At 39.6% G+C, this 24,592-nt stretch overlaps 1 protein-coding gene across 1 annotated transcript; it reads left to right on the forward strand.

Moving 5' to 3' along the window:
* The first annotated feature begins 347 nt into the window (after nucleotides 1–347).
* map3k20a (mitogen-activated protein kinase kinase kinase 20a) lies at nucleotides 348–23,069 on the forward strand. Its single transcript, XM_011489908.4, has 20 exons — nucleotides 348–565; nucleotides 2,667–2,874; nucleotides 4,719–4,806; nucleotides 7,499–7,600; nucleotides 8,372–8,437; nucleotides 8,540–8,568; nucleotides 8,670–8,807; nucleotides 10,505–10,591; nucleotides 11,951–12,025; nucleotides 12,114–12,220; nucleotides 13,836–13,971; nucleotides 17,713–17,757; nucleotides 17,843–17,873; nucleotides 17,961–18,100; nucleotides 18,964–19,026; nucleotides 19,098–19,187; nucleotides 20,905–21,021; nucleotides 21,190–21,264; nucleotides 21,398–21,548; nucleotides 21,624–23,069. Exons 2-20 carry the CDS (start codon nucleotides 2,716–2,718, stop codon nucleotides 22,331–22,333), a joined length of 2,409 nt encoding a protein of 802 aa, XP_011488210.2. The 5' UTR covers nucleotides 348–565; nucleotides 2,667–2,715; the 3' UTR covers nucleotides 22,334–23,069.
* Nucleotides 23,070–24,592: the final 1,523 nt, after the last annotated feature.

Raw genomic sequence — 24,592 nt, forward strand, 5'->3', positions numbered from 1 at the left:
ATCCATGATTCAAAGTAATATGTAATTCTCAATTGACAGTTCAATTTGCAATTTGATCATGCAATATGAAAATGCCTTTTGCAATTGACGTGTTAATGACTAACTCAGGCTTGCAATATCAAAATGTGCTTCACAATTTATATTTCAAACAAGAAAAATTACAATTCAGTATTACAATTAAAAAAAATGAAATTAAAGCAAAATCAACTGCAAAACTGTCAATTGACAAAGTGCATATTACTTTGAAATATGGGAGGGGTTAAAAAAACTTCCTCTGTGGTGTGGCTCAAGTGCCATGTGGGGTTGTTCAACGTTCATCCAGCAGGGGGAGCTGTTGCCTTCAAATTGGAGGGGAACTGCAGCCGGAAAACTGCCACACAGCATAAAACAGCTTGTTGCTCAAACTATGCAACAAGCGAAACTTCACTGGGAGAGCAGAGAAAAAAAGGGAGACTCCACACGTGACTTTCCGGAACTGCAGTCGCTTTTCGAGGTCAGGCTCATGCCCGGCGTGAACGGAACCCACAACGTGCTACTCCGAAAGCCGAACCTTTACTCTATGGTGGTATGTATGTATAGAACGCGGTCTAATAAAACTATTTAGCTACATAATTCAACTCATTCATTGTATTGCTAAAGCTACGTGCGCGCGCGCGTGACGCCTGTCGTCTGAAGCTAAATATGCTTAAACCACAGTCATAATCCTGTTGTAAACAAAGCGTAACTTTTATGTTTTTGGTGTCACATTATGTTTTAATGCAGACGCAGACTTTCCGTTCAGATCTGATTACAACAACCTGAGCTTTCTGAAGTGGCCATCAGGTCTCATTGTTGAGCGTTGTTTGCTGTTAGATGATGAGAGGCAGCAACACTGACAGGAGGGGGCGGGGGGGGGCATATCCAAGTAACCCTGGTTTCTTGAGTGGTCAGACAGAATGAGGGGGGGGGGGGGGGGGTTGCTCTCTGCAACTTAGCAAATTGCTTTGTAGCTAAGTATAGCATGAATACAAGTAAATCAGCTGAAAGCAGCGGCTCCCCTCTGCGACAATGGAGGCATTTCTTAGTGTGATGGATAGTAATCCCAATGAAGACCGAGGCTGTTGGCTTTTAAAAGCCGTAATTGCTCTGCTGTAAATGGAAAACCCAGGAACAATAACAGAGCTACAATTTCCTTTAATGATGGATCCCCCCACACACACTCCTCCTCCTTTTTTTTTTTTACTAGATGCTTTTATTTTTGCGGTGGACAAACAGGAGGTGTGATGATCAGTTGGGGTGGATTTGGTACATTTGGTGTTAGGGCCACTATGGCCTATAAATATTTTTTTCACACCAAATTTGATTTCCAATTTTAAGCATTTTTGTTCTCTTCATCAGTTTGACTTTCTTCAATCGTGTTTTTAACATTTTCTCGTAGCTTTTTTCTAATGATGGGGGACAAATTTAAGATTAAAACCGCCTTTCTTAGTATTTCTTTATTACAAATCGTTGTGAAGCAGGAGCAGATGAAAAATAATGTGTTTGGAAAAAGCTTGCAGCTCTGACATAGGTGCTACAATGGGCAGGCCTCATGCTCCACTCCATTCCGATGCATCCACCTGCAGACGATTAGATCCATGTACGTTTTCCTCGTCTGAGCTGGCATCTGGCTCAAAACTGTACAGCTGGATGGCACCGCCATTTTTTTACCCCTGTACTGTGAGCTTGCGGTTGTGAGGGACTGTAAACTAGCAGGAGAGAGTGTAAAGATGATGATGCAAATTTCTGCCGCTCTGCAGGAACTACGTCCTAGAAAACCACACAGCTTTTTTGATTTTGGCTGAAAAAGGGCAAAATCGCAGTTAAAAGAGCACTGGGAATGCTTTTACAATATATCAAAAGATAATTGTGACTTTAAACAAAAATGAAATGATGTAGTTATTAAAAACTCTTTTATTGTAACATTTACTTTGGGAGTTCAACTGAATTAAGGGGTTTAACAGTTAATTTGCACAACGATTCAATTCATATCATAGTTTTTATTTGCTAGTATGATTCATAATCGATATTGGTTCATTTTGATCGATCCAAATCACTGACCTAAAATCGATCCAGGACATCTTTCATCACCAGTGGGACTCAGAGATAAATATCTGGATACTGAACAGTGCAGCTGAAGTTTTCCAGATTCCTTGTTTTTCTTTCAAGATAATCAAAATTAAATATGAGTACAAAGAAACAAGTAAACAAGTATCAGTGGATAATCCATTCACATTTCAGTTTCCTACTGTTTTTCCACATCAAAAGAATCCAAAGGGAACATTATGAGAACATGATACCACACTCTATGATCGTAGCCAAATTCAAAGGGTTTCCACACATCGGACTGCTATGATGACTTGATCTCTTATTTTTTTTCTTTTGCGACCATCACATGCGTGATGTCACATGTGCAGTGCTTAAACCAAGCACAGCAGTAGATCCTGCAGGTCACTGCATCATATGTGTGTGCACGCATTGGCTGGAGCCTGAGCTTGTTGTCACTGATAAGGGCTGGAGGTGGAAAATGAGGAACAACTCAAAGATAAACTGACTTGTAGGATCAGGCGGGTGCAGTCGGGCTGCTGTTGCACCGACAACTTGGATGGACTTTGTTGAGTGACTTTTTTTTTCTCCCCCCCCCCTAGTGACCCCCCCCCCCCTCCTCAGAGGCTGAGTTGAAGCTGCCATTATGAGATGTCGTCTCCCAGCGTTTCTTTCGTGCAGATCAACTTCGGTGACATCCACTTCTTCGAGAACTGTGGCGGCGGCAGCTTCGGAAGCGTGTATCGAGCCAAGTGGGTCTCCCGGGACAAAGAGGTGGCGGTGAAAAAATTGCTGAAGATTGAAAACGAGGTAGGAGCCGTGATTGCTGGGGCTGTTCGTATACTTTTTTTAATTGTCAGAGTGGTAATCATTTTAATTGCTACCCTATTTTTGTTGGATGTGGCGACTTCTTTGCCCTTCACGTGTGGTCATTATAAACTCCTCCAGTCGGAAAAACGAAAAAAAAAAAACAACAACACATTATTGTTAAATGAAAGCACATACTACAGCCCCCACCCCCCCACCCATCTAGAATCCTTATAAAAGGAAGGCTCTTGTTTTGAAGGAACATGTCTTAGAGTTGTCGGCCCGAATGTGCTCAGAAAATGGTTTTCTTTATGAAATTGTGAAAAGGTCACTGATATTCATTCATTTTCACTCAATGACAAAGAGAAGATTGTTCAGTGAAAATGTTAAAACGAGAATGTGATCCTCTCACTTTGAACTAGTTGTTCCTTTAATTACAGTGTTTTGTTACAATGTAATGAACTCAGTCCCACAGGTTCTTTTTTTTTTATTCAGTAAACGTTCCACGTGAGTTCCTTTGTACAATAATTATGTCTTAATAGATCTTTACATGTGCTCCACTTTTGATCAGCTCAACATGGACTGAAAAGACACCGAAAGGCTTTTAAAGGTTCACTATAATATCAGATCACGCTCACGTGCTTTAGCCTCTAGATTTAAACACATTTTAGCTGCTTTTGTTTCCACATCCTCCTGAAAGAAAGAAAGCTGGCACCTTCCTTCCACAAAGAACAAAGCAGGAGATATCAGTGTGACTTTAGAAGAACGGATCATTGTCTATACAGTTTAGCTGAAACTGGCGTTTGGTGATAGTAGAAAAGATCATTAATGCTTTTAAGGCTGGTTGTAAGGCTAAAATAAAGTGTTATTGTTTTTTAGCTTTGTGACTGTTATGATGTTTGTGAGCATATTCAAGACAAAATGTAAAAACGCTCTCTTTAATCAGATTATGCGTAAAAAATTCAGGTATTTTTTTACCATTAGAGCTGATGTACTTTCTTAAGTAAGGCACACCGGGTTATGAGGCACATTAAGCACAATAATTAGTCAGATAAGTTAAAGTTTATTAGTCAAAGTTTTTTTATTAGTCAAAGTTTATTAGTTGAAACACAATACATTGTACTACGGTAATTTGATAGCTGCAATGCGCCATAATTTACCACATTGTACTAAAACATTTTTTAAGCACCACATTAGGCATAAAATTGTATTGTGTTCAGTAAAGAAACCAAAATGAATTCACAAGGCACAGCAGATTGTAAAGTGCACAGTCGATTTTCGAGAAAATAAAGGATTTTAAGTGCGTTTTATGGTTTGAAATACACATAAATCCTGCTGAATACTTCTGTCAGAGGTTATATGAGTAGGACTGAGCTCAACATTGAGTTTTCTACTTGCAGAACAGTGTTTAAATCATTCATTTGTTGTAGACATAATATTTTTATAAAATGATGTTTTCTTGGTTCACTTCTGTGCTTTTAGCTATTTATCTAAATGTTCCAGTTAGCTTTTTTTGTTTCTTTAGGGCCACAAAAGGCAAAGCAGCTTAACAACTTTGCAGAAATTCTGCATGCTAGTTAGGAGATATTTTTCTAAAATTTCTTATTTTTTACTGAGCGTAATTGTTTAATTGTGTAAATACTGTGTAATTTTTTTAACCCATTACCACATGATGTTACAGCATATACTATATATGCAGTTATAATCTTTTTTTGACTATAATGTTTCTTTCTGTATCATCAGAATTTAAGTGTGGTTACAAATGAGCTCATTTCATTTGTACTAGCAATCATATTGACTTGGATTCTTAATTATTACAGTAAAATGTGCTTTGGTTTGTTGCTCAGGCTGAAATCCTCAGCATCCTCAGTCATCGAAACATCATCCAGTTTTACGGTGCGATTGTTGAAGCCCCCAACTATGGAATTGTCACTGGTAAGTTTATACATTCTGATGCCTTTGTTGAAACATTTTTATCTGTTATAACATGTGTATCACATGGCTACATGAGAAGATTAGTGAAAGAATCTGTTGACACAAGCTGCAGATTATTGGAGAGCTTTTCAATGCAAACAAGGAGTGTTTCTGACAGACACTCAGAAAGGCATTTGTGGGTTGTTTTTTTTTAATCCACCAGATTATAAAATGGGTAGAAAACATAGGCAACCTGAAAAGCCTGAATAGGTGTGGCCTTTAATAAATAATCGACCAATCAAGCTTTTGCTTAAAAGTTAGCTAGAAAGCTGCTAAAAAACAACAACACAGTGGTGGCCTTTTCGCTCGTAAATACGTCTGAAGACCATCAGCCTAAAATCAAAACAGCAACGACCCCAACAAAAAAAATAAAAGGAAGAAAGGCAAAGATTAGGAAAGAAAAAGGAAACCACTTTTTAAAAAAACAATCGGCCGGTTTTGCTTGTTGAGATATTTTCAGAAATCAAAACTTAAAAGTGATGCTCTGTTCCATCTTTATGTTTCCATCATTACCGTATTTTCCGGACTATAAGTCGCCCTTTTTTTCATAGTTTGGCAAGGGGTGCGACTTATACTCCACAGCGACTTATATTAGAAATAAATTGAAATAAATACATTGTTAACCCTCCTGTTATGTTCATTTTTGAGGTACAGAGATGATGTTCCTGGGTCAATTTGATGTATGAGGTATGTTAAGTGTTAAGAGTATGTTAAGTGACTCAGAGAATCAGCAAACTTTTTTTACAGTAAGATCTTGAAGGCTAAGAACATAATATTCTATTTTCCAATGATTTCATAGATTCAGAAATGCAATAAAAATGACTATATTCTACAAATACAGGATGAAAACAGAGTATTAGTTGGCCAATGATGCTTCATGAAAGGAATAAATAAATAAATATGAGAAAGAATTACTGTGAAATTATGAGATAAACAGTCTGCTATGATTATGTCATATGAGGTTGTGGAACTTATTAGTTCTTGGTCCCAGATTTTGTCAAATAAATTTCCCGTCAAAATGCGACTTATCTGTGTTTTTTCTACTTTATAATGCATTTTTGGGCTGGTGCGATTTATACTCCGGAGTGACTTATAGTCCAGAAAATACGGTATAATGTTTTCAGTTACGACATTGTGTAAAGATACGTACATTTCACACAAACTGGGTTTGAAATTGTTATCGTTTAAAGTTGATTTGATGTGAAAATCTGTGAAATGAACATTTTGGACCAAACGTCAAACAAAGCTTTGTTTCTCTTTGAAAGGTGCAGATCTCTGTGAAAACATTTAGGGGACTGTGGACGAAAATACCCAAGAATGAATGGGAATGTGACCTTAACATGCAGGAGAAGCAGATCCCAGGCGATCTTCTCTAAAACGCTCAAAAAGCAGCTTTTTATTTGTTTATTTCTTTTTTGTTTATTTATTTACACATAAAAAAAACCTTCATGTACAACAAGGATAATCAAACTCAGGAAATACATAGTTGACATCTGACAACAGAAAATGCTGTAAAGCTGGTTTTCCATTTGACCATTTTTTGGCCAAACTCAGTCAAATATACATTTGGACAAAATCTTGTGATGTGTTTTGTCTCCATGATGCAGCAGCTGGGTGTTCTTTTATTTGTGAAGACAGAATCTAATTAAATTCAAAGTGTTTATGGTCATTTTGAGCTCTGTCATAAAGTTTCTCACTATGTTGACCCAAAGCATCAATCTGGGCAGGTTTTTCTTTCTTGTTGGACATTTGTTTGTCTTCATCCACCTGCTGGACTTTGGTAATATTTGCAGTGACTCAGCAGTTTCATAAACTAATGAATGGTGGTGATTTATTGTCTGCCAGTTAGAGTTCCGTCTCTTCTTTAAATCAGAGGCTGGATAAGAATTTACAACCCGCGGCGCTGTCATGTTGTTCCTGGAATGTGGGACTTTCTAGGTGCAAAGTGCAGAAGCGCACAGGTGCACGGTGGCGGAGAAATCCGCTGCACCGGTTTTCATTTCTGCTGGCCTGCTGTCTGCACAAGACTCGCATAAAATCCAGGCTTACGGTGATCAAAATGAAAAAAAAAAAAAGATGTCTTTTATGATGGTAATTTGGCGTCGGTCTTGGCGCCTGTGTAAGTTTACATGACTGCAGTGGGATATGATTAGGTTATTATACACAAACAGAGTCTTCCTGCTGTTCAAGCTGCTGCTCTTTTGTTCTTAATTCAAGAAACTTACTGGCATAGCTTCTGTTTTTTTGTTTAGTGGAAATGTTCCTTTGCTGTGTTTCCTCATTCTTTTGCACACAGATCAAACCGCATTTCTTCTTCACCTTTGGGTATATCCCTTCAGGGGTTGCCACAGCGAATCAGCTTTCACTGGTGGTTTTGGAAGAGAGTTTTACGCCGGATGCCCTTCCTGATTTTACCCGGACTGGGGGCCGGCACAGGGGGACCCGTACTTGGGCCCCCTTGTGGCTAAATAGTTAGGCAGTAGCGCAAAGGGTCTTTCCTGAGGACCCCCCCTGGATGAAGTTCATTGCGCCCCCTGGGAAGCCAACCCCGGTTTCCCACGTCCTACACACAAACTGAGCCATCCAAGCACATGTGTATATATCTTAATAATTAGTTTCCCTCCAGTAACTTGTTTTTTTTTTTGCTCCTCAGAATATGCAAGTGGTGGCTCCCTTTATGATTACCTCTCCAGTGAGGAGAGCGAGGAGATGGACATTGGACAGATCATGACGTGGGCTGCAGAAATCGCTCGAGGTAATTTTGAAATTTATGATGAAAAGACAGAGTAGAACTCTAACGTGGCAGCTGTTCTTCTAGAGGGATGTGATGTAAAAATAAATATATCTAACAGGTTTTGTTGCATTTTTCCTTTTTCCCCTTCAAGGATTTTGCATACCTTGTTGCTGATACTTTTGCTTTCCATTTGCTAAACAGTGAAAACTTTTTTTTCTTTTCAGGAGGTGTTAAAGACCCACTCTGATAAAATAGTGCTTTGGGTGTTTTCTATTCTGTTGCATCCACTTGTAGCCGACTAGATCCATGTACGTCTTTGGTTTCCTCATCTGAGCATGTGGCTCAAAACTGTACAACTCCAATATTGCTCGCCATCTTTTGTTATTGTCAGGATGGGGAAGTGTGTAAGCTAGCAGGAGAGCATGTAAATAGAGAGCTCTCAGCAACTGGGAAGGGAATGGGTGCGGGGGGGCTCCACACTAACAGTCCCGTCCACAACTCTCACGCAAATTTCTGAAATTGCCACTCTGCAGATACTTTGTCCTATAAAATAACACGTTTATTTCAATTTTGGCTAAAAATGTCAAAATCATAATTAAAAGACCACATGGTGACACTTAGGTAAAAAGATGATCAGAGTGGGACTTTAATAAAATGTTTCAGGAGGTTTGCTCTTCACACGCTAATGAGTTCATAAGCAGTAAAGAATGTTACTTGTTGTTCCCTGTTTCTGCTTTGTTGTGATGAGTTGTGTTTGTGATGTTCTGATCCTCTGCTCATGTTCTGCTTCAGGAATGCATTATTTACACTCAGAGGCCCCAGTCAAAGTCATCCACAGAGACCTTAAATCCAGAAATGGTAACATGTTTGTTATACGCCGCAGCTCCTTTATTTTCCGACTGAACATTGTGATGTTGATTTTAAAAGTCAGTTTTATCTCATTTTCTCCCTTTTTTTAAGTTGTTGTAACTGCGGACAAAATTCTGAAGGTGGGTTTTTAATTTAACCGAGTTTAGTTACTTTAATTCCAAAGAACGTCTCACTAGACAAAGAAGTTTGTGTTAAAGTTCTTGATGGTGATTCCTTGCAGATCTGTGATTTTGGGGCCTCCAAGTTCCTGACCCACACTACACACATGTCCCTGGTGGGCACGTTTCCCTGGATGGCTCCAGAGGTGATCCAGAGCCTCCCTGTGTCTGAGACCTGTGACGCGTTCTCCTATGGAGTGGTGAGTGGCAAAGGATGGCCACGCATTCAATACTGAAGAGCCGTCTAACATGAAAAGCTGCAGAACGCCATTATTGCCTCCGCGTTTACTGAAAAAGCTGCGACAGTCTGCAAAAGGGAATATCCTTCAGCTTCTATCATTTAAATATTAATTGTTAATTATTGTAGGTGAGCGTTTTATATCCTGTTTGAATTATGAGCTCAAATTATGCTCACAGTGCGGAGCTGAAATAAGTCATCTTAAATTGTGGATTTGATTAAGAGCAGATTTTATTTAAAAAAAATTTAAATATTTGTAAAAACTTTGCATAAAGTTTTAACACTCATCGTCTGCAGTTGACCGTTGAGGTCAGAAATGTGGAACGGGATGAACGTCTAAAAAAAAACCTCAAATATTTACCAAAATCTGATTTCATTACCAAAATTCATTCATTCCTTCTAAACCCGTTTTTGTCCCTTCCGCGGTCATGGGGCTGCTGGAGCCTATCCTGGCCACTTGTGGGCGAAGGCAGGGGACACCCTGGACAGGTCGCAGGGCAATTACCAACATATTTTGCAAATAAATACATCAAATTTGATTAAAGTACATTTATTTTAACTTACAAAAAAACAAATTTGATTGAAAATGTGGGAAAGAACTCATCTTCCAAAGAAAAAAAATCAAACTGAACAGTCAGTCTAAACTTAAAAGTCCAACTTACATAAGGAAAAAGAGCCCCTGAAATTGGGGCGAATACATTTGCAGGAAATTGCACTTAAGTTCTTCATAGCTCTCAGGCACCATCGCCTCTTTTTCTTTTGCTTAAGTGAACAAAAACATTTGACCTTTTCAGGAGTGGACCCTCTACAAAGGTTTGTTTTTTGCTCTTAAAAGTTTCTGAATGCATTTGGAAGTTTTCTTAGAAAAAAAATCGGTAAATTTCCTCTACTAACCTAAACTGTTAAAGGTGTTTTATGACTTTTGACAAACCTTTAATATCTAATCATGATTGTTTGCTTTCAATTAGCGCTTAATAGCTTTGATAATTGTCTAAAAATGACCGCTAAAGTGTTGTACATCAGCTCTAAAGTGAACATTTTAGACTGCACATAGTTTGTAAGACATTAATGCACTCAGACAAAGTTAAAATATAGATTATAGAAACATTTTTTAACAAAAAGTAAGATAGTAAATTATCCCAAACGCCTGCAAGTGTTTCTCTCTGATCTGCTTAATCTGATGAAATCCAAATGATCAAGCTGCATATTTAAAACATGTGACCGTTACGCAGACTTCTTGTTATCACAAATGTAATATCTTTATTTTTTATGCGGCATCTCTTGGATTCATCTTTGTTGATGTTAATGCTTGCTTCCATGGATCCTGCCCATACAAACAGGAACTTCTGAAACTGCCTATTTCTATTTAGTGTTGTAGCAAACATACAGCACACTTATAGTTTCTGGTTTTTACTGAACTAATTCATGCAAAACTGCAGAAAGACTCCTCTATGAGGCTTCTTAAAAACGATAGCTGTTTGAATTTGTGTCCTCTTCAAGGGACAGATGTTGCAGCTCTCCACAGCAGCTGGACTTGATAAGATTTGCTTTAAACCTGTGAGAGTTTGGGGGGGATTATAAGATGGTATACTTCACTTAGAAAAAATGTTTCTTTTGAAAAGACAGGCGTCTAATTTTAACTTCTGACTTGTGTTTCAGGTTCTTTGGGAGATGCTCACTCGAGAGATCCCCTTCAACGGGCTGGAAGGTCTGCAGGTGGCCTGGCTGGTGGTGGAGAAGAACGAGGTGGTTTTCACGTAAAGTTTAAAGCAGGTCAAAGAAATGACCTCTCTTGTCGTGCTGGAGATCAATCATTTCTGTTGTAAAAAAAAAAAAGAATGACAATGGACGTGAATAGCCAAGGCGGATCTCGGTTAAAATCCCAGCTTGGGTCTTTCTTTGCTTCTCCTCACTTTCATTGGTTTGAATTAAATAATGAATAATATCATAATATACTGTGGACATAAGTGTGGTTGCTGTTGGTTAATGAACTGTTTCAGAAAACAGAAAAATAATATCAGCATAACAGAGTGGAGCTTTTTGCAGGTGTCTGTTTAGATCATTTTTTAGAAAATGTCCTTAAACTCAAATCAGAAAGGTTAACAGCTTTTTGAAATATGAAAGTAAACTTTGTCATTCTTGTACTTAAAAGACATTATAAATACAATGCTTTTCTATATCTTGCATAATAAGACAGGTGAGATATGCTGCTTTTATTTTTTATTTATAAAAGCAGAAGAAGACACAAGATAACTTGTTTTCTGGTGGCTTCACAGAATCCACTAATCAGCTGACACTTTCTGTCCAGTTTTTATTTCTAAAACTTTCTTCAGTCCTTACTTAATTTTGTCTTAAAGTATACATTTAAACAGTCATTCTCACCTGGGATTCAGAGGAGCCAAAACTCCCACAATCCTGTGCGTCAAGGGTGTGTATGTTTTCCGCCTCACATGAACCGATGTGTGTCACGAAATATGGACCGCCAGTTGATACATAAAAGATTCAACGAACTTTGTGGGGATACGATTCCTAAATTATTACAATCTATATATTTATTATCATTCGGTTGTCATTTAACATTTTAAATAAAAATGCCTTTTAACAAAGAAACTTTTTTTTTCTTACTGGCACTTATTTTTCAAGCAACAAAAAACAAAACGTCTGCAGCATAACAGCTTTATACACGAAAACCTGGCATTTCAGGGTTTTAGATTATTTTGTTCTTTGCAGATAAAAAAATTGTGTCAGGTGTTGTTTGAAGTGCTGTGAAAAAAAGAATGATCAAAAGTCTAGCGCACACATTACTCACTGTGGTTCATGCTTAGCCAGCTGTAATCAACCCAACTTGTGAGAAGCATGCTTGTGATTGGACGTCTTTTTGTACAACAACAGGAAGAGAAACTAACAAAGTTTGCCAGAAACCGATTATTTACTTCTTGATTGATTTTATACCTTTTTTATCATCATGAACATGTCTGTATCTGTGGTTTTCCAGCGATGCTGCTGTTACTCTCAATGCTCGATCAGGTTTTTGATATCTATCATTGACATTACTACTGCACTGGATGAGGAACTAAAGAGTGTTTTGTTTTTGTGTTTTTGCAGAGGTTAACCATCCCGAGCAGCTGCCCTGTCAGCTTTGCTGAGCTCATGAGAAAATGCTGGTTAACGGAGCCAAGAGTGAGTCAAACCTGCAACGACCCCTATGTGTGTTTTCATTTCAATTAGCATGGACAGAAGATGTTTTTTTTGTTTTACCTTGATGCAGGAGCGGCCGATTTTCAAGCACATCCTCTCCACTTTGGAGTCCATGTCTAAAGACACAAAACTTCCTCAACAGTGCAACTCTTTCCTTCACAACAAGGCTGAATGGAGGTAACGGGATCCGCTACTCTCTGCAGCCAGCAAATGTATTTATATCCCCATTTTCTCACCACTAAACTGCCTCAGCCTTAGGAAATGTGCAACGGTTTTGAAAGAATGATGTGGAAATGTGACTGACGGGGCCCACGAAGCACAGAAAAGAAGTTCAGATTGTGCATATAGATCCTTAATAATTACACTGATAGCTTCATAAAGACACGACAACCCCCAAAGAATGATCCATCTGGATATACTTCCTCCCTTTACCCATAAGATCCTAAAAATAATCACTATCTTTTTCAAGTAGAAGTGTTTAATTGGCCTGTTTGAGCAGCTGGAGGTTTGATGATGTTCGGCACAGCCTGAGTCTCAGCTGTCACTTTATTCTCCGTATGCTTGTCTGTGGGCCTTGTCTGCGCCACCAGGGCTTATTTCCTCAGAAGTCGTGCTGCTGAAATCCTGTCCAGGCAGCCATCTGCAGGTGGAGCAGGTCAGAGGGAGTTTCAAACCCAGAAAAACCGACAGAGATCTCAAGACGTCTGTCAGGAGCCAGAGAATGAAGAGGCTTTTAGTCTGATCCGCTTGGCTGATAGTTAAACAAGCAGATATTTGCTTCAGCCAAAATAGGATTCTGTGCAGTGCAGGTCATTCAAACTGGCTTGATTTTTCTTCCACTTGAAAATGTTTCGTGGACTAAAAATAATATTTAACAAATTCTAAACTATGAGCTGACAGATTACTGAGCATGCTGTTTAGAGAATCAAGAATTCTCAGCAGTTGACAAACAGATCAAAGTTAAAACGCAACTTCCAAGTTTAACGTAGGAAACTTCAAGACAGGAAGTGGAAGATCTGGAAAAACAAGCCTTGAAGTTCCTGTCTGGGCTGTATGTTTTTACAGGAATATGAAAACCTTTCTTTTTTTTTCTTTTTTTTTAAAATGCTGCTCCCCCTGCTGGACAAAATAATGTCTCCATAATAAGACGTCACTGCTCTGAAGCTCTGCTGGTTCTAATATTTGTCCATAGAAATATATTTTTCTTGGATTTGAAATCATTACTGTCCTAAACTGTGATACATGTGTGTCAGTATATGCATGGATGGATGGAAGAATGAATGAATGGATGGATGGATGGATGGATGGATGGATGGATGGATGGATGGATGGATGGATGGATGGATGGATGTTTTTTGCTAAAGCTTGCATAACTGTTTAAGTTATGACCTAATGCTAAAAACACTTTCAATTATATTTTTTTAAACAGCAACTTTTGTGTAGCTGGGAATTCTGGGTATTATTCGCTCATTGAAAAAATTTGAAGCTTTACTTCAATACATTTTAGGGTTGACTGATTCTACATTGTTGATTTGTCCAAAGAAGATATTTACTTTAAGGGATGTTGAGCAAAATCGGGAAAGAGGAACTAGTTTTTTTCAAATCAATTTGCACTTTTCTGTTTGCCTCTGAAAGAACGCAATTACTTCATGTTACTGCAGCAGACATGAAGAACTTTAGGATCACTTTAGACAGCAAAAGAGCAAAATACAAATAAAAACCAGCCGATGTGATTTGGCATTTCACTGGAAAAATCAAAGCGTTTCAGGTGTTTAAATGTTTCTGTGTGAAGGTGCGAGATTGAAGCGACACTTGAGAGGCTGAAGAAACTGGAGAGAGACCTGAGCAGTAAAGAGCAGGAGCTGAAGCAGCGAGAGAGGCGCCTAAAGATGTGGGAACGCAAACTCATCGAGCAGTCCAACAGCCCGGTGAGTTACTCCCTCTTCACTTTGGTCCACCTTCACCTCCAAGCCGAGCTGTTGAGTGGAGGGTGGCGGCCTGTCGCATCTCCCGCTTCTCAAGGACATCAAGGGGAGAAGCGACAAGCTGCTAAATGAAAATGAGGAGGTGCGTGACAAAAAGCAAAGGGATGCATGTTTTGGAACATTATGGTCTGTGGAGACACATGTCGGCGCTGCGTTTACATGCGCGGTTTGCATCGAGATGCCAAATGAGGTTGAACTGAATCTCAAGAATCCGTTTTTTCGCATTCAAATGCAGCTTTCTGTTTCATATTTGTTTTTGTGTGTTTTTTTTGCAAACACACAACTTTATGATTATTACCCCAAAACAACACAAAAATAAGAGGAAGAGATCAGACAAAAAGTGAGCATGTCAATAAATGAAAAGAATAAAAAGTGTCATTAATACATATTTTTGTCTAGTTTGCGTGTTTGAAATCCCACCATCTTTCTATAAGTTCTAAAAGTGTTTCAAGTGGTCCTTTAGTTATGATGATGCCATTTTTTAGCCAAAAAAAAAAAAAAACGGTGTTATTTTCTTAGATATACAGTAGTATCTGCAGAGCGGCAGTAGTTCATTAGAAATTCCCCTGTAAATTGTAGGCGAAACCATTGGTACAGAGAAAGCCTTCCCCCATTTCCCATCATCTCTTTGCTTATACTCTCCTGCTAGCTTACAGCTGTACATTTTCTAGCCAAATGCCAGCTCAGACGAGGAAAACTAAGATGCACATGGATCGGTTTGTCTACAAGTGGATGAATCAAAATGGAGCAGAGAGCTTGTGGCTTGCCGTTGTAGGTCCTTTGTCCCATCGACAAGCTTTTTCCAACGGAATTTTTTCATCTGCAACCAATTCACAATGATTTGGATAAAGAAATACTTAGAAATCTTAACCTTAATGCTACCAAAACATTATAAAAACGGCAAAAAGATGATTTTCATGAACAGATCTTTAAGATCACTTTGATTTAGATTGATTTTACTAACTAGCATAATATTAGAATTGGAAATCTTTCAATAAGTGTATTGCTTAATCTAATATTTCTCTATTGTTCTCTTGAATAATTTAAATCAAATAGTTCTTTACTACTGGTACACTTCAAATTGTTGGTTTTTTTTGTGTGACCATTTCCAAATGTCTGCATCAAAACCTGTCCCACCTCCTCTTTCCCTCTTCTCTGTCCTTGGTCTCCTCTTGTCTGTGCCTCCTCACTCCCAATTGCATGCAGGGAAAAAAAAAAAACAGCAAAGTTGTCGTATCGTTGCGAGGGATCAAACAGAGCACCGTTTCATGTTGGATCATAACATCCAGTAATGAGTTGGTAAATGGGGGTTGAGGACATGTTTGCTGCTCTCTGACATGCAGGCCGACAGGCTGGGCCAGCAGACCTCCTCCAGGTCAAAGCGTGTCAGCTGGACACAAAATCAGCGCCTGGGATGCTGGGGGTGAAAGTCTGCGGCTGCAGCAGCTGCATCCACCGTCCCAGTTCATGTGGATGTGCCGAAGGGGAAGCACAACCGCTTGTTAAGTCCTGTTGTTAATTGTCATGGACTTTCATTAGCTAGTACTTTGTCACACTTGCATGGAGCACATCCAGTAATGGCTGCATGCTGCACAGGGCCACAAGTCACAATTATCAAATATATTTGAAACCCTCCACCTGGGGATATTATGGATGTCATCTACTGTAAGCCTGCTGTTGGGATGTATGGTGCCATGCTGTGAAGAAAGAGCTTTGGGAGCCAGCTGCATGGAGAAGGCCGGGCTTTTATGATGAAGTGACATTTTGCTGACATTAAGATTGGCCAATTTGTTCTGGATGTGGTGGAGTGCAGTTGAAACGCAGTCTCTTACCAGGATGGAAAACGACTTTTTTTTTTCTATCTCACCTCGATTTTAAAACATCCCCATACTCTCAAGCCACCGTTTGGCGGCTTGTGAGCACAGGTTTTCCCCTTAGGATGGCAAAGAAATGAGTTAAATATACATAAAGAGGGTCCTAACTAGAAATTACCCTCCAGACCTGCATGTTGCAGCGGCGAAAATTGCATTAGTGTTTGTGCTCACTTAGGTGTTAGGCTTTGTCTGGGGGAAGGACATGCTCACGGCCCATTAAACTGCTCCCTTTGCTGTCTGTAATCAGTCAGTCTCATGAGGGTGTAATCCTCTGTATCCCTGTATTGTTGCTCATTAGCTGTGATACTTCAGCTTTAAACCTCATCTCCACTCATGTGTTATCAAGTCCCAGACAAATCACACTTAATGCAACAGATTCCTACCTTTGTTTGGATTTGTCAAACCCAGACACCTGAAGCGTGGGGGGGGGGTCTGTTTTAGTAAAAAGAAATGAATCTAAAATAGATTAAAGAGCTAGTTTTGATTATTTTGATTTACTTACACAAAAAGTAAGCTGAGAATAAATGTGGCAATATATTTATAGAATTAAAAGAATTACAATTAATTAATGCTTTAAAAATGTGCTTTTTACCACCTTAACTTTAAAAATTCTAAAATCATTTTGCATTTTTAGTTTAATTCTTTCTGATTAGTTTTGTAACCTGATGCTCTGGAGCCACATGTGACTCCTTTACCCATCCACTGTAAATCTGATGACATATGGGTCCCTTTGTGAAAATTTATTTAAACTTCCGATAATTTATGAATTTGTGGTTGAGGTTGTCTGTCAGCAAACACAACATGAATAGCCTAATTGTCTTTCCTTATTTGTTCATAAAGCATAAATATGAACTATTGAGCTGAATTTTGGTTTTAAAAAAAGTTTGCTATAAGCTGTTTTTATTATTGGAATAAGGTTGAAGCACATATTTTATGCTTCACAACAATATTCAGCACCTGTCCAAAGAGAAAGTGCTAAGTTTGTACTGTTTTTCTTTCTAGTGGATTCTGTACCAGTGCCATTGTATCTATATTCAGGTTAATAGCAATAACTAGCAAAATTAATGACAACCCACCTTAACCCTAAGTGATAACAACAGAAAAGGGTATTATAAATCTTTCATTTTAACACATTTGCTACACGGAATGAAACTATGTCTTTCATTTTTAAAGATTTATATGTGCATTTGATATAAGTAAATATTACTATTGTATTTTTAAATATACTTTTTCAAAATTGAAATGTGTAATTTGAAATTACGCCGGTGAAGTTGAGTCTGTTTACCGCTACAGACGAGCAGCTTTTCAATGCAGCATCCCCTGCTTGAATGTATGGTGGAGTCTGTCGACCGCGGCTGATGAGTAGTTTAGAATCTGAGCCGCGACGGGATGCAGCAGAAAGATGACAGAGAAGGAAAATCACTCATTCATTTACTCATCTTTTCCCCAATTTTCCATTTCATTATTTCTGTCATTAGACATCATGATCACAATCAGGAAATCTTTATTCTAGCTTGCAAATATATGCCTGATTGCATTTAATGAGCAATAAAGGATTTTTTTCAAATTATTTGAATTTATCATGTTTGATTTTTTTTCCACTGATGTGAAAATTTATGAAACAAAATTTCTGAAGCTTTACAACTTGGAAGAAAATTGTGTGTAAAGACACAGAAAGCAAATATTTATTTTACATTTGGATTGCTGCTGAAATTGGGATTAGGATTAGGATCCATTATAATAGGACACTAATACTGTCAACAGTCATTTATAATCTACTGTTTTGACTTAAATGTCTCCTTCTCTGCAGCTGCTGCCCACTCTGGACATATATACCTGGACAGAGGAGCAGGTGGTCAGTATCATTGTCGTATTTACACAGATTTGCATGAAAACATTGATTTTACTCAATGGAAGGCATTGCTGCTTCTGTGTTTCAGTATTTCTGGATGCAGCAGGTTTTTGGCACAGGTATGTGCCCCCCCCCCCTCCCCGTCCACAATAGTTCACAAATGATAATAAAAAAACTGGTTAGTTGGAGCACTTTTTGTGTTTCAGGGGTCGGTACATACGACATGCAGCGCTACGCGGACCTCTTTAAAGATAATCACATCACAGGAAAACGCCTGCTGCTCCTCACTGATGGTGACATGCGGGATATGGGGGTTAAGTCCAAAGGCCACGCCATGCACCTGAAGGTAAACAAATGCATGCAATGCAGCTCCTTTAAACACCCACTCTGATCATCTTTTGATCTATTGTTGAAGCACCCACTCAAATCAAAAAGCCCGTGTTGATTTTTAGGATATAGTTTATACAGAAGTTCATTAAAAAATTGCCTCCGAGTTGTGGGCGGCACTGTTGGTGTGGAGCAATCTCCCCCTCCCTGTTACTGAGAGCTCTATGTTTACATGTCATCCAGCTAGCTTCCAGCCCCTCACACACCCAGCCTAACATTACTGGCGCCGTTTTTTATCAGCTGCTTCTGATTCACAACAATTTGAATTAGGAAATACTCAGAAATCCATTTTTGATATTAATTTTCTTAATATATGTCCTTTAGGGCTGCACAATATGAGGAAAATTCACATTTTGGGATATTAATGATCAATATTGCGATGACGATATAACTTGCAATACATGAACAAATAGCAAAACAACTAAAAACATAATTTCCCTTTCACTGCAACAGTTTAATTTAAATATGAATCAACTCTAGTCTACATGGGAGGTGAGCATCTATCATAAAAGGGCTCCATCTGATTGGTCAAATGCATAAAGGGATTTATTTGATTTGTTAAACACTTAAAGCCCATTTAAGGTAACCATTTATCGCAATTGTCCTTTGCAATATGCATATTGCACAGCTTGATATGGCCAAAGCTTTAAGTTTGCGATTTTTTGTGCAGGCCTAGTGTCCTCCATCATCAGAAAAAAGGTCACAAGAAGATATTATTATAAACACAATTTTCACTGGAGTGGGTCTTTAACTTCCATTTTACAGGAGGTGATCTTAACCGGTTTATTACGTGAAATTTATGGAGAAATTTCTGTCCAACAGGCTGAAATAGAAAAGCTAACCAACGATTATCTTGGTTTCGTCCACTTCCCTCCACTCTTGAAGGTATGACACCTTTTTATAGATGTTTTTGTTTGGCCCACACAAAGGTCCTTTATCGATTCTCTTACCCTCAGGATGAGCTGGAGAAGGAGGTGGAGCAGAGTAAAACAGTGAATCTGGAGTTGGTGTTTGGATACCACTGGAAACCAGGAGCAGGAGCCTCAGTAAGTTTTGCAGAGGCACTCTTGAGACTGCGACTGCAGCATACGCTGCAGCTGTGAGCATCTGACGCCGCTCTTCGTGGGCTCTGTGAAACCCACAATTAATGAATATCACAAAGAAGTGCACGGGCTGCTTTGAACATCCTGCTAATAGTGGATACTTTCTGTCAGCCGCTGCTGCTGCTGAAGCCGTTTGAGGATTTATGACAGTGCCTGTTATTCTGGCTATGAAGGCATCACTAGACATGTATTAAGCCCCCCCAAAAGAAAAAATAAATAAATAAACATTTCATTCTCAGTCTTGTTTCACATCCACCTCGACTCGCTCGCAGCTCTTTGTTAGACTCTCAAACTGTGGAGAAAAGGGTGGCTCTTCACTTGCTGTTTGAATTTAATCAAAAATAGCCCATTTAGCCAGAAGTCATTTTCTTTTAAAAGGCAAACGTTATTTAATCTTTCAGCTGTTCATTGTCCCATCATAAATAGTCCTCTTTCAGTGTGTTCGGCAGGGCTGAAACGAGCCTGCTAATTGCCTCCCATTTCTTCTGACATGTGGTGGTTTAGTGGGTAGAAAACACAGCGGGGAGAAGGAAACAGGAGGCTGAGAAAATGAGAGCTAATTATTTTCCCCTGCCTGGTGTCAGGTTCCGTGTCAGCCTTGTTTTTACAAACTGGAAGGTTTTTTGCACTAAATAAAACAAACCCGCACTGCATTTTTTTTTCCCATTGCCCCTCTTTGCTGGCGATGTCATGGAAGCAGCTGCACTTCTCAAAGACAAAATGAGGGCCTGCGATTGTGCGGACACCATCTGACAGCCACTGAGGGTCCCCTACTAATGAGGATATCACCGTGCAGCCAAGTGAAAGGTGCTGAATTATGTATGAGTTGTCATTAGACGCACTCGGGTTGTAGGCATCATTACCAGACATTGTTTCTGCTGGAGAGATTAGACCAGCGTGGACCTGGGATCCCCGGTGTGACCGTCCAGGGCCGACACCAGGCCAGCACGGGGCCACTGGTGTGTTTCTGAGCCAGAGGCTTGCTGGAGCTTCCCTCTTTGAGCCGCCTCCAGCCCCCCGGGGGAGATGAAAGGGAGGTCGAAGGCTCCTCGGACGAGTGTGTTCCTGCCACTCCTCTGATGTCTCTCTGTGTGATCCCTACACAATGGATTGGCCTGTGCCATGAACCCCAGCGTGGCTAAGCAGTGACATGTGGCTCCGGCTCTGAGGAATCGGAGGAATCATTACAGCCTTGTCAGCATTCAGCATGCAGAAGAAGAGGGCTGGAGAATTCTTCAGATTTAAGCCTCCCAGGTTGATGTATTTAGTCTGCATCACTTCATGAGAAACGAACAATTATGTCTTCTTCACATTAAAAGCAAGAGCCTTACCCATAATCCTTTTAGGCAACATCAAAGGTTTTAAATCTTAAAGAAACTATCGTCATAAATCTTTCTTTAGGATCAGTTCATTACATTTCCATCCAATTACAGTTTTTTTTGCACACTTTTGATAAAAGTGCCTTGTTTTCAGTTCTTTGCTTGCTCTGACTTGCCACCCAATAACCTGCTAGTGCCGTTAAACTACCTGTAGGTTGTGCTCTTGGTTTGTGTTGCTGCAAAAAGCAACTTCACAGAATGAGGTGAAACTTTCCACACTTTTCCGCTGAATGCCTGATCTAACTCCGTTAACCTGATCGCTTTTCTTTTTCTTTTTTAAGGACTGCAAGTGGAAAGTGTACCTGGAGCTGGATGGAGATGAAATTGCAGTAACGTACATCAAAGACGTCACCTTTAATGCCAACAGAAAGGATGTGGAGGTCATGAGGATGACTAAGGTATTGCTGGGGCAATTGTCAGTAAACAGCTTTACAAGCACTCTTCCTCTTCTTTCTTTTTTTTTTTTGTTGCTAAATAATATCGGTGCTGTGATCTGACTTGACAAAGCCTAACTTTTCCACCTGTCACAGGCTGATTTCTAACGTTCTGATGGTTTTACGCTGCAGCCACCGTTTGTGATGGACAAATGGATCGTTGGGTTACAGCACAACCAGAGACTGGACTACACAGTTAATTACGAGGTGAGTCATTTCAGCGAGAGGGACAAAACAAGGCAAATCTACATCCATCCACAAAAATCCTGGAACCTTTTGGGATAATTATACCCTTCAATACTAAATGTCACTCGACCTGATTTTTTTTTTAACGCTTTAGAATGATGTCAAGTCACCAAAGAGTACTAGACACAGCTGCTCGGTGGAGTGGAGTCACAGTGGTGGGCAGGATGAGATCAAGACCGTGGAGCTGGTGATTGAGACGGCCGCAGCTCACAACGACTGGAATGCCAGCGAAAAAACACATTCAGGTACCCAGACAGCTTTTGACGAGCTACTGGTGGCTATTCCTGCCGAAACAAAACGCCATGTGGCCTCTTTTTCAGATATTGATCCCAACTGGATGCACAATGTCAGGCAGAGACAGATGATGACCCAGAATTCACAGCAGAAGACCACTCCTCTGACCAGTTCTGACGCCCGCACGCTTCCTCAGTTCCTCTCTGCACATGAAAGTCAAGAGTCTTCTTACGCCGCGGCGGTGCGGCGCTCTCCAAACCGCCTCCATGCCACCCCTTGGTCGGACTCTCGCAGCTCTTCGCCAACCGCCAGCTTATCGGCCAAACTCTCACCCATCAGCCTGGGGTCAAAGGGCAGCAGTCCCTCCAGCACTACGTCCGAAAGCACCTTAGAAAGAGAGCGCCCCCGCAGTGCCGCTGCAATCTACAACCGCCACAAAAGCAGCTACTTCGGCAATGCGTTTGCCATGGGGGGGAGGCAGAACAGAGGGAACGCATGGACTGGTAATAGAGGAGGCTACGTTCAAAATAAAACTGGCAGAAGCCCACAGCAGCCAGGCAGGCCTCGCTCCAACAGTTACAGTTTCTCCTCACAGAACCCCCCACCCATAATCCCAGGGATACTGTCTGTGACGGCAAACCCCAGCGAGGAACAGGAGGTAGGCAAAGCCAGCGATGGAGGCTGGATCAAAGTGGAGCGCCCAAAAAAAGTACAACGTCCGGACAACAAACCAGCCAAAGGTCGACCTGCTCGAAGGGGCAGCAGAGGAGGGCGTGGGGCCGGGGGGAGAACTTAAGGACCTCCCCTTTCCTAAAAATGCAATTTACACTTTTATAAACCACTATTTTCCAATCTCATACTTAAACATTATTTTGATCATGCTACAGAAAACTATTTTATTTGTGTAAAAAAAAAAGAAAGTTTGCTCTTTTTAGATTATTTTAAAGATTTTATTCTCAGAGTCTATTTATCATTCTATGTGTACAAACACTTATCCGTTACATTCTTATACGGGACATGGAGCTCACACTCTACAGGGAGCAAAATAACTCAAAAAATGTCAACAAAGGAAAAAGTTTTTGTTTCACTTGGTGCTTGAATCGTGTCCACTTCCTGTTCTCTACAGAAATGTTGCAGGTTTTATTGAAAGCTTTATTGTCTTTGATGACTTCTCTATTTATTCACTTTTATCAAGGAAATGTTTACATATTCCCCTCAGCTGCTTTATTAATTAAAATCTCTTTTTGCTTACAACAAAAGTTCCTCTCAAAGTTCATCCTCTTCATTTAATGAAGTTTCTAAATTCATGGTTGGATTGATGCATGGGCATTATGGGCTTTGGGTGCGTCTCACCGGTGGCGGCGTGGAAGGTCATGCGTAAAAAGAAGTCATAATTAAATGAACAGTTACATTATCCCATATCATTTAAATGTTTTAAAAACATTAAAAGTACCAAACAATTTGTTTCTTGGTTTAAGGCCTTTTGACTTTGTCAATAACCTTTCTCTCAATAAAATCAAATAGTTTCTTTACTCTTGCAGATCTTGTGTTTTTTTTCTAACTTGTTTCGCTTGATCATTCATTCATATTTATTTTCAAGTTTTGTAAATGACAAAAACATAAATTCTTTATACTTAAATCTCATGTATATGGGTCAAAGCTGACCCCAACACCATAAATGTTACTATTTTTAATCATGTTAAATTAAGCAAAGTATAAAAGAGGTGTGATGTAATGCTCTTTAGTGATAGTATGGCAATACAGCAATCTGTAATTTATCAATGTGGTCATTTTGAGGGACTTCATTGAAATTCAGATATGTGCTTATAAAAGACTAATAAAGCCCAGACCAAAAACAGAAGCATAAATAATTTCAGGGATAAGAAGCTAACCAAGAGATCAAAAACTATTTAGAGGATAACCAATGGTTTTACTGTGTTTTATAGATGATTTCAAATACTGTCATGTTACCAAAATGCATGGTAACAGAGAGCTAACATAATAGGAAGCTTTAACAGGCCTAAGCCATATGTCTACCATTTAAGTTTTTGATGCCTGCTGTTTTTTAACAATTTGTTGTGGTGTTGACTATAAGTTTTTTATTTTGGAAACATGAAAAGGGACCAAACCGATTGGAGTCCAATTTCTTAGAAACAGAGAGAAGAGAGAAACAGGTCCCACGTTAAGATATTCTAAATTCCCCCAGTCCCTAAAGACCAACTCTGATCTATTTTCAAAGTGTTCCCTGTGGTCTTTCAATTATGATTATTTTAGCCAAAATAATAAATAAAAAATAAAAAAAACTGTCAATTTCTAGGACATAGTTTCTGCAGACACAGTTTCATCAGAAATTTGCTTCCGAGTTGTGTGACTGTTTGAGTGGAGCAACCCCTCACCTCCCTGTTGCTGAGAGCTCTCTGTTTACATGCTCTCCTACTAGCTAACAGCCTCTAATGACCTCAACCTAACATTAAATACAAATTCAAATTAATATTTTTTCTATAGCACCTTTCATGAAAAAGAACAGCTCAAGGTGCTGTACATAAAAACAAGCAAGAACACAAAAACATCAATCCTCACACGTGAAATGAAAATAAAAAATAAATTAAGCCCTTCACAATAAAATACACAAACACAAATAAAAGACACATGATTATAAAAAGCTAAAGAAGGGAAAACCCAGAAGGCGACATCCGTTGACTGAGGTTTCAGCATCTAAGCAGCACGAGTACAACTCATCTCCGGCACCTCCTGCCCCACAGCCCCCCCAACCGCGGAGTCCAATGCACCCAACGTGGGCGCACCAGGCCAGAAAGCTGGAAGGCCCCGGAACAATAGATGCCAGAGGACAAGCAGGTGCAACAAGAACGACAAACAATTCTGAAGCCACTTAGTTTTGAGCCAGATGACAGCTTGGACAAGAAAAACAAAGTCGTACTTGGATCTATTTGTCTACAGGTGAATGCATCAGAATGAAGTGGAGCAGGGAGCTTGTGCCCTGCCCAGGACTTTTTTTTTTACATAACAAATACAATATTTAAAAACGCATTTTTCG

Source organism: Oryzias latipes, chromosome 21 (genome assembly GCF_053564925.1).
Source record: "Oryzias latipes strain Hd-rR chromosome 21, Olatipes_Hd-rR_3.1".
Taxonomy (NCBI): domain Eukaryota; kingdom Metazoa; phylum Chordata; class Actinopteri; order Beloniformes; family Adrianichthyidae; genus Oryzias; species Oryzias latipes.

What these genes read in the sequence shown, in the direction of transcription:
- map3k20a (XM_011489908.4), top strand. Translation starts at nt 2,716, where the DNA reads ATGTCGTCTCCCAGCGTTTCTTTCGTGCAGATCAACTTCGGTGACATC. An exon ending in ACGCGTTCTCCTATGGAGTG is followed by an intron (nt 8,808 to 10,504) that starts GTGAGTGGCAAA and finishes CTTGTGTTTCAG; the next exon opens with GTTCTTTGGGAGATGCTCAC. An exon ending in CAGCGAAAAAACACATTCAG is followed by an intron (nt 21,549 to 21,623) that starts GTACCCAGACAG and finishes CCTCTTTTTCAG; the next exon opens with ATATTGATCCCAACTGGATG.